This window comes from Enhydra lutris, unplaced genomic scaffold (genome assembly GCF_002288905.1).
Source record: "Enhydra lutris kenyoni isolate GAN:26980312 unplaced genomic scaffold, ASM228890v2 scaffoldscaffold24, whole genome shotgun sequence".
NCBI lineage: Eukaryota > Metazoa > Chordata > Mammalia > Carnivora > Mustelidae > Enhydra > Enhydra lutris.
The window spans coordinates 3,411,953-3,426,805 of NW_019154108.1; the positions used below are offsets into that span (position 1 = coordinate 3,411,953).

The 14,853-nt window shown below is 40.5% G+C and overlaps 1 protein-coding gene across 1 annotated transcript in view; it reads left to right on the forward strand.

Annotated features, from left to right (window-relative positions):
• Positions 1–14,853, forward strand: part of LOC111150902 (proline rich coiled-coil 2C) — a 105,358-nt gene that overhangs the window by 60,590 nt on the left and 29,915 nt on the right. The window contains exons 16-20 of the mRNA XM_022508589.1: positions 1,810–2,020; positions 3,481–5,730; positions 8,690–8,898; positions 12,761–12,915; positions 13,950–14,703. Coding sequence (XP_022364297.1) covers positions 1,810–2,020; positions 3,481–5,730; positions 8,690–8,898; positions 12,761–12,915; positions 13,950–14,703 — 3,579 coding nt within the window. The remainder of the gene's footprint in view (positions 1–1,809; positions 2,021–3,480; positions 5,731–8,689; positions 8,899–12,760; positions 12,916–13,949; positions 14,704–14,853) is intronic.

Here is a 14,853-nt window from a genome sequence, read left to right on the forward strand (position 1 = left end):
GACCCCAGGATCATGACCTGAGCTGAAGGCAGAGGCTTTAACCCACTGAGCCACCCAGGTGCCCCCGATTTTTTATTTTTAAAGATTTTATTTTAGAGAGTGAGTGAGCACACATGAGTGGGAGGGGCAGAGGCAGAGGGAGAGGGAGAGGGAGAGAGCATCTGAAGCAGATTTCCCAATGAGCACGGAGCCTGACACGGGCTCAGTCTCCCAACCATGAAGGATCACGACCCGAGCCAAGAGCAAGCGTCAGACACCTACCCAGGCACCCCAGGTTGCCTAGATTTTTTTTTTTTTTTTTTAGATTTATCTTTTTTGAGAGCAAGAATGCACACATAGGCTAGGGGAGGGACAGAGGGTAAGACAGAGAGACTCTGAAGCAGACTCATCACTGAGCAGGGGGCCTAATATAGGGCTCAGTCTCAAGATCCTGAAATCATGATCTGAGCTGAAATCAAGGGTCAGACACTTAATTGGCTGAGCCACCCAGGCGCTCCAAGGGTGCCTAGATTTTTAATCAAAAAATTCTGTAACTTTCAGCACAGAGTAGTTAAATGCCAGACACTGTATCATATGTGTGATAATACCAAAACACTAGTTCTTTTCTGTTTTGTAAATATTTTAAAATTTTTTTAGTCTGAAAATATTTTGTTATTTGGTAAATTGTTTTCACTCTTTTAAGTGTTAAAGCATTTAAATTTTGTCCATGTATTCTGTATTCCAGCTTTTCAGTTTTGTCTGCCAAATACTTTTTTCCCATAGGGAGCTGAAAACAAGTGACTCAGCAGTGTTGCATGGAATCTGTCGGGATAAATCCAGATAATTCATTAACAGAATGCTATAGAGGAAAATTTGGGGGGTGTTAAGAATATGATCAAGAATCATGTCTTGGGGCGCCTGGGTGGCTCAGTGGGTTAAGTCTCTGCCTTTAGCTCAGGTCATGATCTCAGGGTCCTGGGATCGAGCCCCGCATTGGGCTCCCTGCCCAGCGGGGAGCCTGCTTCCACCTGCCCCTCTCTGCTTGCCTCTCTGCCTACTTGTGATCTCGGTCTGTCAAATAAATAAAATCTTTAAAAAAATAAAAATCATGTCTTAATTTCAAAATTTCTACTGCAGTTTTCAAATTTAAGAGGCATAATAAATAGCATTGATCAACTAGTCAGACTAAACTACATTAATGGAATTATCTGTAAGAAATATTTTCTCTGGAAATCTGTCACTACCAGTATAATCATCACTGTGTTTTTATTAACATGCATAGAGGTATCATACATGTTCTTTGATAGGCATTGTATATATATTTTTTTTTCCTTTAAGGTAAAAATAGGCTATTATGGTTTGCTTTGTTTGCTTCCTCAGTTCTTAGACCTTTTTTTTAAGATTCTATCTATTTATTTGAGAGGGCGGGGGGGGGGGAGAGGGAGAGAATCAGGCTCCCCTGCTGTAAGGCTTGATCTGGGATCATGACCAGAGATCCAAAGTCAGAAGCTTAACTGATTGAGCCACCCAGGTGCCCCCTCTTAAATCTGTTTAATAGCAACAGTGAAAATTTCATTCACAGAAAAACTTGTATAATTTTCATTTATCATTTCTTGAGTTCCTCACTTGGCAGAAAGGATTTCTTTAGCTCAAGTATAGAATTCCAATATAGAATTCCAACTTAGTATTTGTAGTAGTAGTATATTGGTATATACTATATGTAATAGTATATATAGTATATTATTGTGTACTATAATATGTATAGTAATATATACTACGTAGTATGTGTATAATGATTGTTTTTCCCAACTTTTTCCGACTTTTTTTAAGGAATGATTCCTCCTAAGCCATTAATGAGAAGAGAACAGATGGAAGGATCAGCAAACAGTTCGGAGTCATTTGAGCACATAGCACGATCTACAAGAGATCACGCAGTCTCCCTGTCTGAACCTCGTGTTATGTGGGGGTCGGATCCCTATCCTCATACTGAGCCTCCGCAGGCCACTACTCCCAAGGCAACAGAAGAACCTGAGGATGCAAGGTAATTATAGAAGTTATTAATACAAATTGAATACTGTGGTAAAATGAAAACTGTGGTGTCCCTGAAGATCATTCTGATTTAGGACTGAGTGACAAATCTGATTACCTCCCTTTTAGTTTATGTCATTGCATTTTTGGACATGCTTGCTTTTTCTGTCATTTCTTCATTAGAGCATTTTGTCACCTAGTTCTGTACACTTGAATTAAATAATGAAATTCCGTGTTGTATGTAAAATTGGCAAGTTTCTACTATTTGACATGTAGTCTAGCTTAAAGTGTTGCTACAGTTTTCCACTAATGAAAAATGGTGGACGTTTTATTATCAGTACCTCGTGGAAGTCTTCTAATGCCAAGATAAAGGCAAATACTAATTTACAGAGATAACTTGAAGGAGATAATTGGTGATCTGTAGTAACTTATAACCATAAACTTAGAACTTCTTCCCTTTTATCGAGTATATTTTATAATGCTGATTCTATGGGGAAGAAAGATCTACTCTAGCGTATTCTTTGATTATAGAAGGGAATTACTAGTCTTTTTTTTTTTTTTTTTAAGATTTTATTTATTTATTTGTCAGAGAGAGAGAGGGAGAGAGAGCAAGCACAGGCAGACAGAATGGCAAGCAGAGGCAGAGGGAGAAGCAGGCTCCCCGATGAGCAAGGAGCCCGATGTGGGACTCGATCCCAGGATGCTGGGATCATGACCTGAGCCGAAGGCAGCCGCTTAACCCTCTGAGCCACCCAGGCGTCCCAGGAATTACTAGTCTTGATGGATTAAAAATTCACATCAGCATGGCCTAACTTCCATGCTTTTTTCCCTTAAGGAGTGAAGTTCATTTGTAATTGTAGGGAAGAAATACAATGTGGCAGCTACCATCAGTGAAATTTTGAGTGTTCAGTACAGTATTGTTAACTATAAGCATGGTGCTTTTACATTTCTAGAATTTCTTCATCTTGAAAGACTGAAACTTTATACCCACTAAGTAGCCAATAATTTCCTTGTTCCTCCGAGTCCCTGGCAGTCACCATTCCACTTTATGCTTGGATGAGTCTGATAACCTCATACATGAGTCATACATGACATGAGTCATACACCTCATATAAGTGGGAGTCCTACAGTGTTTGTCCTGTGCTTACTCATTTCACTTAGCATAATGTTCTCATTCATCTGGTAGCATATAACAGTATTTTCTTCTTAGTGTCTAAAGGACACTGTATTATATGTACATACCACATTCTCTTACTCCATTCATCTGTCAGTGGACACTGAGGGTTGTTCCTACCTCAGCCATTGCGAATAATGCTGCAGTAAACTTTTTAAGGTTAATAAAGATTAGGATCCTTTTTAAATTGTTTTTATGATTAGACATTTGTGGTTTATAATTAGAGGGATTATTTTGCTGTACACTTGTGAGAAGGGGCTTCTCTTGATAGTTATGCTTCTGAATTCTCATTTTTTTAGGTCTGAAGCCCCACGGGATCAGGAACAGGTTACTGCTGCTTATCCTGTAGAACATAGTCAATTAGAGGTTCATCCAAAAGCAGACTTTGTCAGAGAATCCAGTGAGACAGAAGCACAAAAGTTCTTAAGCAGATCTGTGGAAGATGTTAGACCTCGTCATACTGACACAAACAATCAGTCTGCTTGTTTTGATATACCTGATCAAAAAACTATAGGCACTCCTCAAGAAGAGCGAATTTCGGCTGGAGAAAGCCTGCCTGCCCGGAAAAGAAGTGTTTCCCATGGATCTAACCATACCCCAAAATCAGAGGAGCAAAGAAATGACCCATCTGCAAGCATTCCTAAAGTAACCAGCAGATGCCTTGATTCAAAGGAACCAGCAGAAAGGACAGAAGAAAAACCAAAGAAGGATGGCTTTATACGATCTTCAGAGGGACCAAAACCTGAAAAACTATATAAATCTAAATCAGAAACTCGTTGGGGCCCAAGGCCAAGCTCCAACAGAAGAGAAGAAGGTAACGATAGGCCTGTGAGAAGATCAGGTCCCATTAAAAAACCTATACTTAGGGATATGAAAGAGGAGCGAGAGCAGCGGAAGGAGAAAGAAGGGGAAAAGGGAGAAAAGGTCACTGAAAAAGTTGTGAAACCTGAAAAGACTGAAAAGAAAGATCCTCTTCCTGCAGTCCCAGCGCCTGCTGCACCAGCTCAGCCACAGTCGGTTCCTCCACCACCTCCACCAGAACTGGAGAAATTACCTTCAGCAGAAGCTTCAGCTGTGGTTCAAAAGCCACCTCAAGATGCTGAGAAGCCCTCGGAACCTGTAAGTAGCGTTGAGGTAGAGCCTGTGGCTAAAACTGTAAACCAGCCAACGGTCCCAGCACCAGCAGTCAAAGAAGAAAAACAGCCTGAGAAACTTGGTAGCAAAGACCTTGTTTTAGAGCGGCCTCGACCGGATTCCAGACCCGCAGTTAAAAAAGAATCCACTTTACCCCCTAGGACCTATTGGAAAGAAGCTAGAGATAGAGATTGGTTTCCAGATCAAGGATACAGAGGTCGAGGCCGGGGTGAATACTATTCCAGAGGCCGAAGCTATAGAGGTTCTTATGGAGGGCGTGGCCGGGGTGGGAGAGGCCACGCTCGAGATTATCCTCAGTATAGAGACAATAAGCCACGGACAGAACATGTGCCCTCAGGACCTCTTCGACAGAGAGAAGAAAGTGAAACGCGAAGCGAGAGCTCTGATTTTGAAGTTGTTCCTAAAAGACGACGACAGCGGGGTTCAGAGACTGACACAGACAGTGAGATTCATGAAAGTGCAAGCGATAAGGATAGTTTAAGCAAAGGTAAACTTCCCAAAAGAGAGGAGCGGTCTGAAAACAAAAAGCCTATAAAGCCTCAGTCTTCTTTCAAGCCCGAAAATCACATCCGCGTAGATAACAGACCTCTAGAAAAGCCTTACGTGAGGGATGATGATAAATCTAAACCAGGCTTCCTTCCCAAAGGAGAGCCCACACGGCGAGGCAGAGGGGGGACGTTCAGACGCGGTGGAAGGGATCCTGGAGGCAGGCCGTCTCGCCCTTCCACCTTACGGAGACCCGCTTACAGGGATAATCAGTGGAACCCAAGGCAGGCAGAAGCTCCTAAACCAGATGACGGAGAGCCACCAAGAAGACATGAGCAATTTATTCCTATACCAGCAGATAAACGACCTCCAAAATTTGAGCGAAAATTTGATCCAGCTAGAGAAAGACCCCGACGACAGCGTCCTACCCGACCTCCGAGGCAGGATAAGCCACCTCGATTTAGACGTCTGAGAGAGAGAGAGGCTGCTTCCAAAACCAACGAGGTAGCAGTGCCCACGAATGGCACCGTTAACAATGTGGTTCAAGAACCAGTTAACCCTGCTGGGGATATTTCTGGGAACAAGACACCAGACTTATCTAACCAGAACTCTTCAGATCAGGCAAATGAAGAATGGGAAACAGCTTCTGAAAGCAGTGATTTCAATGAGAGGCGTGAGAGAGATGAGAAAAAAAATGCTGATTTGAATGCACAAGCAGTTACAAAGTCCGGAGAGAATGTTTTACCTCCAAAAAGGGAAATAGCGAAGAGAAGTTTTTCTAGCCAGAGGCCTGGTGTAGATCGCCAGAATCGGCGCGGCAACACTGGTCCACCCAAATCCGGAAGGAATTTCTCAGGTCCTAGAAATGAACGGAGAAGTGGTCCACCATCAAAAAGTGGGAAACGAGGGTGAGTACTTTGTTTTCGCTGTTAATTGCATTCGTACCTGAAAGCTGAACTGAGCAAAGAAGCCAGTCTATGTGGAGGACCCCAGACATTGGACTCCCCTAAATTTTTTGTCTGTTCTCAAAGTAATGGTGGTTGAGCGAGAGAGGTTAATGGGTTTCAGGAGTCTTTGCCTTCTAAGTTACCTTTTCTAGAAGAGTCGTCTTAAGAATTTGTAGCTTTGGAAGAATGTATACATCTAGGGAGGGACCTGTACAGTGTCTTCCTTTTGGTAAGGTTTTTTTTTTTTTTTTTTTGGTAAGTCATCTTACTAATAATGAGCAGCCCTCCTTTTTCAGTTTCTCTTTACAAAACTCTGGGGCTCGTAGCTGTCTTCTGGGACTTAAATGAATACGTTTTAACCATACGCTTTGTCACTCTGTACTGGTTGCTAGAAGTGAACGTGGACCTAAGAATAAATTATATCTTTCTCTTGAGTTGCAGATACAGTAAATGATCCAGCTGGATAGAGACCCAGAACTGCCACCAAGGCCACCAGTAACATAAATACCGTTGGATTTAATTTTTTTTAAGATTTTATTTATTTGACAGACAGAGATCACAAGTAGGCAGAGAGAGAGAGAGGAGGAAGCAGGCTGACTGCTGAGCAGAGAGCCTGATGCAGGACTTGATCCCAGGACCCTGAGATCATGACCTGAGCGGAAGGCAGAGGCTTTAACCCATTTAGCCACCCAGGCACCCCCCACACACCGTTGGATTTATTTTTAAACAATTTTCTGAAACTGTGCTAAAGCTTGGTCTGTTTTTTTAAATATTAAAATGTTGTTTATGGTAAACTATTAATTTCTTTAATATTGGGAAAAATTACAGTAGCAGCATGTCTAGTTATTGTTCATTCTTTCATTCATATATTGGCTAGTTATTAATGTAAGTTCTGGTAACTTACTGCCTGTATAAACTCTGCTTCCTTACTAGTAAAATGGGGAGAAAATAATCGTATTTCTAAAAACTAGTGAAGATTAAAGATACGATGTTTGTGAACTACATAACTTAACGTGGTATATAGTGAACAGCTATTATTACGGTGTTCTCAGGGTTTTGATCAAATTCCCAGGTTTGTAGCCTGAGCTGATAATTTATTCAGGTAATATATTAATCTCCATTGGTTAGTTGCAGTATACTTAGCATTTCAGGTCACCATACCCATCAACAAAAATATTTTTGCTTTCTGATAACTTAGAAAAAGTTTAGAGAAATAATGCGACTAGTTGTGTTTCCCAAGTACCTTTTTTTTTCTTTTTTAAAGATTTTACTTATTTATTTGTCAGAGAGAGAGAGCACAGACAGAGGGAGAAGCAGGCCCCCCACTGAGCAAGGGGCCCTATGTGCGGCTTGATCCCGGGTACCCTGGATCATGACCTGAGCCGAAGGCACTTGACACTTAATCGACTGAGCCACTCAGGTGTCTCTCCTGAATATCTTCTTAACACAGAATTTGAACCTCTCTTTATTTTTATTTTTTTATTTTTTTATTTTTTTTTTAAAGATTTTATTTATTTATTTGACAGAGATCACAAGTAGGCAGAGAGGCAGGCAGAGAGAGAGGGGGAAGCAGGCTCCCTGCTGAGCAGAGAGCCCGACGCAGGGTTCAGTTCCAGGACCCTGAGATCGTGACCTGAGCTGAAGGCAGAGGCTTAATCCACTGAGCCACCCAGGCGCCCCAGAACCTTTCTTTGAAAGGTCAAAAGAATTAGGATAGCATATGTAGTTACAATGTAGTTATTGACTATATTAGAGTTTTGAGTAGTAACACTCAAAGGAAGTCTTTTTTTACCCCCCAAGGGAAATCTTGATCTGGTTTTTATGTAATGTAGATCTCAACAACTTAGCAAGACTTTGTGTCATGTAGGTAATAACTTTGAATCTGCAGAAATATAAATTATTGATTGTAATTAATCTTTTGAAAGAGTCCCATATAGAAGAAATTATTTTATTCTTTAAATGTTTGAGTTCATGCCTTATGTCAAGCACTTAATTAAGCTTTTATCTCAAGTGATGCTATTGGCTAAGATGAAAATGAATTTGTAAACCCATTTTCCATGATATAATTTCATAAATAAAAAAAATGCAAGAATAAAATTTGATAGGAAATAAAAACTATTGGTTTGTGAAGTATTTCCATATTTAAAGTGTTTTTGGGGGGGGCACCTGGGTGGCTCAGTGGGTTAAGCCTCTGCCTTCAGCTATGGTCATGATCTCAGGGTCTTGGGATCAAGCCCCACATCGGGCTCTCTGCTCCGCAGGGAGCCTGCTTCTCCCTCTCTCTCTGCCTCCTTGTGATCCCTCTCTCCCTGTCAAATAAGTAAAATCTTCAAAAAAAAAAAGAAGAAAGTGTTGTTTTGTATGCTTAACATTTACGTATCTGATTGAACTTTAAAAAAAAAAAAGTAGTGCAAAAAGAACGCTTTTTAAATTTGTTCATATGCTGCCCTGTGTGGAAAAGATTCAGTAACAAATACTTTGGATTAGCTTGGATCACAGGAATTTTCTGCTATAAGCCATGTTGATTAGCTTATTTTTACTATGATAAACACAATAAACAAGAATCTTCAGGGCACAGATGGAATTCTGGAATTTAATTCTGGAAAGAAAGTCTACCTCTTTTATTGGGAAGCTCATTAGCTTATTTATACTATGATAAAGACAATAAACAAGAATCTTCAGGGCACAGATGGAATTCTGGAATTTAATTCTGGAAAGAAAGTCTACCTCTTTTATTGGGAAGCTCAGTTTTAGTGAAGTTGTACTCTACAAAAGTCCCTAAACCTTATTGGTTTTAGAGTCAAGAGTGTTCTAGCCTACTGCTGTTTCTTCTTAGGTTAAACTCTAGAAACTGCCAGTGATCGTTTTTCTTCTGTTCGGTTGTGTGGAGGTAGTAGTAACTCAGATTATTGTTTTGTAGGCCATTTGATGACCAGTCTGCAGGCACAGCTGTTGTCGATCCCGTCAATGGCAGCTCTGCACACCATCAGGAAGGAGCACCTAACGGTACAGGACAAAAGAACACCAAAGATTCCACAGGGAAAAAAAGAGAAGACCCCAAATCAGGCCCTAAAAAACCCAAAGAAAAAGTAGATGCGCTGTCACAGTTTGATCTCAACAATTACGCAAGTATGTTCCTTTTATGTATATATTATCTGTTGTATTTGAGTTGATACTATAATAAAGTCATTAGAGAAAGAATTGGACCTTCAAGGTCAAGATAGAGGCTGATTATGAAATCACTAACTGATATGGTGAACTAAAATAACGCCAGTTTTTAGCCCAACCTTGAATGCTTGATAAAGTTCTCATTAAAGATAATCTACGGGGTTTCACTATTCTTCATAAAAAAGGAGAAAATTAACCACCCACCTTGCAAACACAGGTGTAGGAAAGCATAGACGACTAAAGAGGATGCTTAAGTCTATCTGTGCGTGTGCTTTATCTTCTGTGAAAGAAATGTCAACCTCAGTGACTTATGCCCTTGATAAAATTGCTATCTCAGATACGGTACTAGAGCGTACTAGAATGGGAGGCAGTGTTGGTCTGGTTAAGTACTTTCAGTAGCCATGAAGTAACAGGATATGAAATGCAAAGGATTAACACAAGCAACAAGAAAACATTTGTTGTAGAAGTTAACAAGGAGTATCTATGAGAAGGCACTTAAACATGTAAAAATGCACTGTTTGCCATTCATTCAGATAGACTTAAGCTGGAAATACTGTGTAAAATTGAGATGCACTAAGACCAGACAGAAAGTGTTAATGGGAAAGTTAGGTTAGGTATTAAAAGTATTAAAAATAAAGATGAGAATTTTCATCTAGTTAATGGTTATTTAAATTTACAAAATTTGATTTGGGCTCAGGACCTTGGCCGTATTATTTCTAGGCCAGTCGTTCTCAACGTGTGGTCCCGAGACCATCAGTATCACCTAGAAATTTGTAAGAAATTCAGAATCTTGGCCCCTACCTCAGACCTGCTGAATCAGAAACCCTTGGAGCAGTCTGTGTTTTAATGAAGTTGTCCAGTAATAACGATGCACACAAATGTTGGAGAACTATTGTTCTAGAATACCATTTTAGGATTCATACGGGAAAGAAAGAAACTTAGCTTACTTGCGCATTTCAGAATTTTTAATTCGATTATATAGAGCAGTGGTTCTCAGCAGGAGAGCTTTTGTACCCCAGGGGCCATTCGGCAACCTCTGGAGACAGTTTTGATTGTCACAACGTGGGGCTGGGTGCTGCTGACAGAGTAGTGGGTGTAGGTCAGGGATGCTGCAAAGAGTGCGAGAGTGCACAGGGTGGGCACCACAGTGCTGGCAGTGCTGACATTGGAGAGCCCTGATTCAGAGAACAGAGTAGACCCATGGGAAGCTTGGATGCCAGCCTTATGGTGGTCCATAGAGAAAGAGTTTAAACTCCACATTTCTAAAATGGCAAATGAAGATTACAGAAGTCCACAAAACATTGTCTTCCCAAATAACTTTACCAGTTTTCCTTCTTCCAAAGAATTTTTGGGGTAGAAAATTCCTGAAGTATTATATTAGTGGATTAAGACATAAAAAGGTAGGAACTACATTACAATTCTGAGTTGACAGTGGAAGCTGAACTATACATTTTAAAAACGTCTTAAGAGTTACTCATGTTTAGGTTCTCCTAATACTCGTTAAGTCATTCTTTAGACCACAGTGTTATAAAGCACCGGGCAAGAGCAGGGTGTTGAAAACAAACAGAAAGTATCCTTCAGATTTCTGTAAATGTTGCACGTAGTTGGGTAAACTAACTTCAAAACGTTCTAAAGAAGCTCTTTGGCAAGAAAATTGAAAAATGGCTGATGGCATGGCTGTGAAGAAAAGCTTTTTTACATACACACCTTTTAGTCAGAGTGGAAGACCGAGATGAACTTAGAAATATCAAGAGGTTTCTTTGCCGCTGTGAAGTAATGGAGTGCACGAAGTCCATGGAAATAAACATTCGACCTTTCACTAAAATGAGCATTGCTCTTTAAGACATATGTAGAACTCTCTTAGATAAATCAGAACCAATGTGACTTTTGTTAGAAAAGCAATAGCGTGGTTGCCCACCCAGTTCATTTGGCGGCCCATGCCACCCTTTATCTAGGGGTTTTCAGTTTGCGCTCCACATGGGGTGTAGAGATCAGTAAGTATTTTTTAAAAAGAAAATAAAAACAGAATAACAGTAATAGGTTTTTAAAGAGTGGAAACCAGTGGTGCCTGGGTGGCTCAGTCAGTTGAGCATGAACTCTTGATTTTGGCTCAGGTCATGATCTCAGGGTCCTGAAATTGAGCCTTCTGGAGCTCTGCACTGAGCACAATGTCTGCTTGTTTGTCTCTCTCCCTCTCCCTGTTTGCATGTGCCGTGTGCACCCTTTCTCTCTCTCTCTCATAAATAAATAAATTTTTTTTTAAAGGAGTGGAAGCCAGTTTTAATATTTATGATTTATTTTCCTGTCATTGTTTGCATAAATGCACATTTTTAGCTATTCAAAGAGAATTGTTTTCAGGTTGATTCCCTATGAACTACTCTGTAATAATACTCTTTTGCCATCCCTCTCAAGTTATCACCATCCTAAGTTGTATGTGTATGTACCATTCCCAAGCAGGTAACTGATTTTATTGTGTGTTCCCCAGTTAAGATGTATAGTATTTGCAAAACTGAAATAATTTATCTGAATTGCCTCACCCTTTCTTATATTTATTTTGGAAACATCATACTTGCACCCACAAGTTTCATTGCCTGGACTATTTTAGTTTTGCTTTTAAATATTAAATTTAAGGGATCTAGATTTCTTATACTCACTGGGTTGTATGATTTTTTTCTTTTAAGATTTTTATTTATTTATTTGACAGAGATCACAAGTAGGCAGAGAGAGAGAGAGGAGGAAGGAGGCTCCCCACTGAGCAGAGAGCCCGATGTGGGGCTCGATCCCAGGACCCTGGGATCATGACCCGAGCTGAAGGCGGAGGCTTTAACCCACTGAGCCACTCAGCACCCCGGGTTGTATGATTTTAAGAAGATAGGCTGAATAATTGTTAGTTGGACAGTGAGTTGAAGATACGTCTTGAGTTACTCATCTGCTAGGTTATTACGACATTTGTATATCTATGCCATTTTATGTTCATGTAGAACTTTCACATATATTTCATATATTTTTAACAACTATATACTGTAAACAAGTGGTCTACATAGAGTAGTTATTTAGAGTCATAAGACCATCTTGGTTATTCGCCAATTCTCCTTTAGCATATTGGCTTCCCAGAGTTTATTTCATCCTTAAAAAAGTGAAACAGTGGTAATACCCACCTCTTAGAATGGTTAGATGCAAATGAAGTAAAGTGCGGTGTAGATCTTTATAGCACAATACAGATCTGATGCTGGAAAAGTAGAGGTTAAGCAATTCGACTAAGAGAGTATGGATGATACTAAGTGGTGTTTGTTTTGTTTTTTGATACTGACTTATAAAAGACATCACTGCTAATATTACTGAAGGAAAGAAAGGTACATACCATTCGAAACACTTCAAAAAGTCAGAAGACTTTTTTTTTTTTTTTAAAGATTTTATTTATTTATTTGACAGAGAGAGATCACAAGCAGGCAGAGAGGCAGGCAGAGAGAGAGGAGGAAGCAGGCTCCCTGCTGAGCAGAGAGCCCGACGCGGGGCTCGATCCCAGGACCCTGAGATCATGACCCCAGCCGAAGGCAGCAGCCCAACCCACTGAGCCACCCAGGCGCCCCAGAAGACTTTTTTAAAGCTTGTTTATGGGAATCTTTTTATATGTCTGTGTATTCTTTTCAAATCTTACTAGTAAATGGCCATTGTGTAGTATGTGAATTGGGTTATAATGTGAATTATAAGAACTAGATTTTTGTCTTGTATTTTTTTTTAATTGCTACTGAACTAAACATTTTTATTTATCTTTTCAATTGAAAAAATACATAGCATTTTAAATCTTTTCCTATACCCATAGGTGTCGTTATAATTGATGACCATCCTGAAGTAACAGTAGTTGAAGACCCCCAGTCAAATTTGAATGATGACGGTTTTACTGAGGTGGTTTCCAAAAAACAACAAAAACGTTTACAGGATGAAGAACGTCGAAAGAAGGAAGAACAAATCATACAGGTTTAGTGTTTTAGTTTGTTACTAGTTATTTACATGGTTGCCCAGAATATAGTAACAAGTAGTTACGGTCTCTCTCCATCTATAATGTCAAGGTTACATTTATTCAAATGTTCAGAATGACTTTATTTTCACAACTTTAAGCTTTTTACCCAGAATTGAGGTAAATTTTAAATAGAATATAGTCACTGTAGCTCACATCTTCACTTTAATTCAGGAATTCATTTTTCAGTTCTGGTCATCTTATCAGAGTTAGAGTTAATTTTAAGTTATCTTGGAAATCTAATGAGCACAACTGCCATGATCTAATAAATTACAGATTCTTTACCTACAATGATTTTGATTATAACCTAAATTAGTTCATTTAAACACACAGAATGAATCAATATTAGTTATTCCATTTAAATCAATGCAAACACCCATTTTGCTAAATGCCGACACAGGATAAAAATAAGTAAAATACATAGATAATAGTGATAACAAGCTCTAAAGGATGAGAAGCCTAAAAAACAAAGAAACACTGTAAAAATCTTACGTGAGCTGTACTTCTAAGTTCAGTCAGATATAGACCCTAGGACTAGATATTTTTAGCATTCATTGATTCATTTGTTTGTTTATTCATTTATTTTAGAAGGTAAAAATAGTGCATAAATCCTGTATAGCATAACAGCCCAGCAACACCCACAGATGAATGTTTCTGTGGTAAACATGAGTGAAGTCGGTAAGTAGCTTTTTGTCAGATTGGGTCAGATTTTGCTGCCAAATGAATTCATTGAGAAATTCCTTCCAATATTTAAATTTTAGAATTATGGAGGAGAGATTGTGGAACCATTTATGAAGAATGTATAGTACATATTAGTCTTTTTCTTCCCGTAGCATCTTTGTTTTCATAATTTAAAGTCTCCTTAGCAGCCTTGACGTTTTTGCTCTGTTGAAAAGTAAAGGAGCTAAACTAGTAGATCTTGTCAGAGACAGTATTCATGAACTGTTCTTTCGGTTACATTATTGACAAAAGTGGTTCCTACCAATTTTTTAAGGTCTGGAACAAAAAGAATGCAAATGAGAAAGGAAGAAGTCAGACTTCGAAGCTTCCTCCACGGTTTGCCAAAAAGCAGGCTACGGGAACTCAGCAGGCCCCGGCCCCAGCTCCGGCCTCAGTCCCGGCCCTGGCTCCGGCCTCGGCCCCGGCCCCAGTCCTCACCTTGGCGTCAGCTCCTCTCCCGACCTCGGCCTCAACCCCGCTTCCGCCTTCCACCTCTGCTGCAGCCACAGTCTCTTCTTCAGCTCCAGCTCCAAACCCCATCCTTACCTCAGCTTCATCCCCAGCCTCTGTCCCCATCCTTGCCTCAGCCTCAGTTCCCATCCTCGCTTCAGCCCTAGCCCCAGCTTCAGCTTCAGCTCCTGCCCCTGCCGCCTCAGCCCCAGGAGCCCCCACACCAGCCGCCCCAGCCCCTGTTCCAACCCCAACCCCAGCCCCAGCCCCTACCCTAGTCGCTGCCCCAGCTTCAGCTCCAGCCCTGGTCCCAGTCCCTGCCCCGGCCCCCAGTGCACCAGCCCAGACTCCGGGACAGACTCATAAACCAGTACAGAGCCCACTACAGACTACAACCCAGTCTTCAAAACAGCCACCACCCTCGATTAGACTACCCTCAGCTCAGACGCCCAACGGCACGGATTATGTAGCCACAGGAAAGTCCATCCAGACCTCGCAGTCACATGGCACACTGACAACTGAATTATGGGATAACAAGGTGGCCCCACCGGCTGTGCTGAATGACATCTCAAAGAAATGTAAGTTCACCAGAGAAGTGAAGGATGGGGTATGGCATGAGAATGTTGGGGTTGTTTCCAGTTTTATTTGTGTACTATGTTTTTTTCCTAGCCACTTCCTTTTTTTTAGAAAGCGGTAATAGTAATTTTTTTCTTCACTTCTTTTCTTAA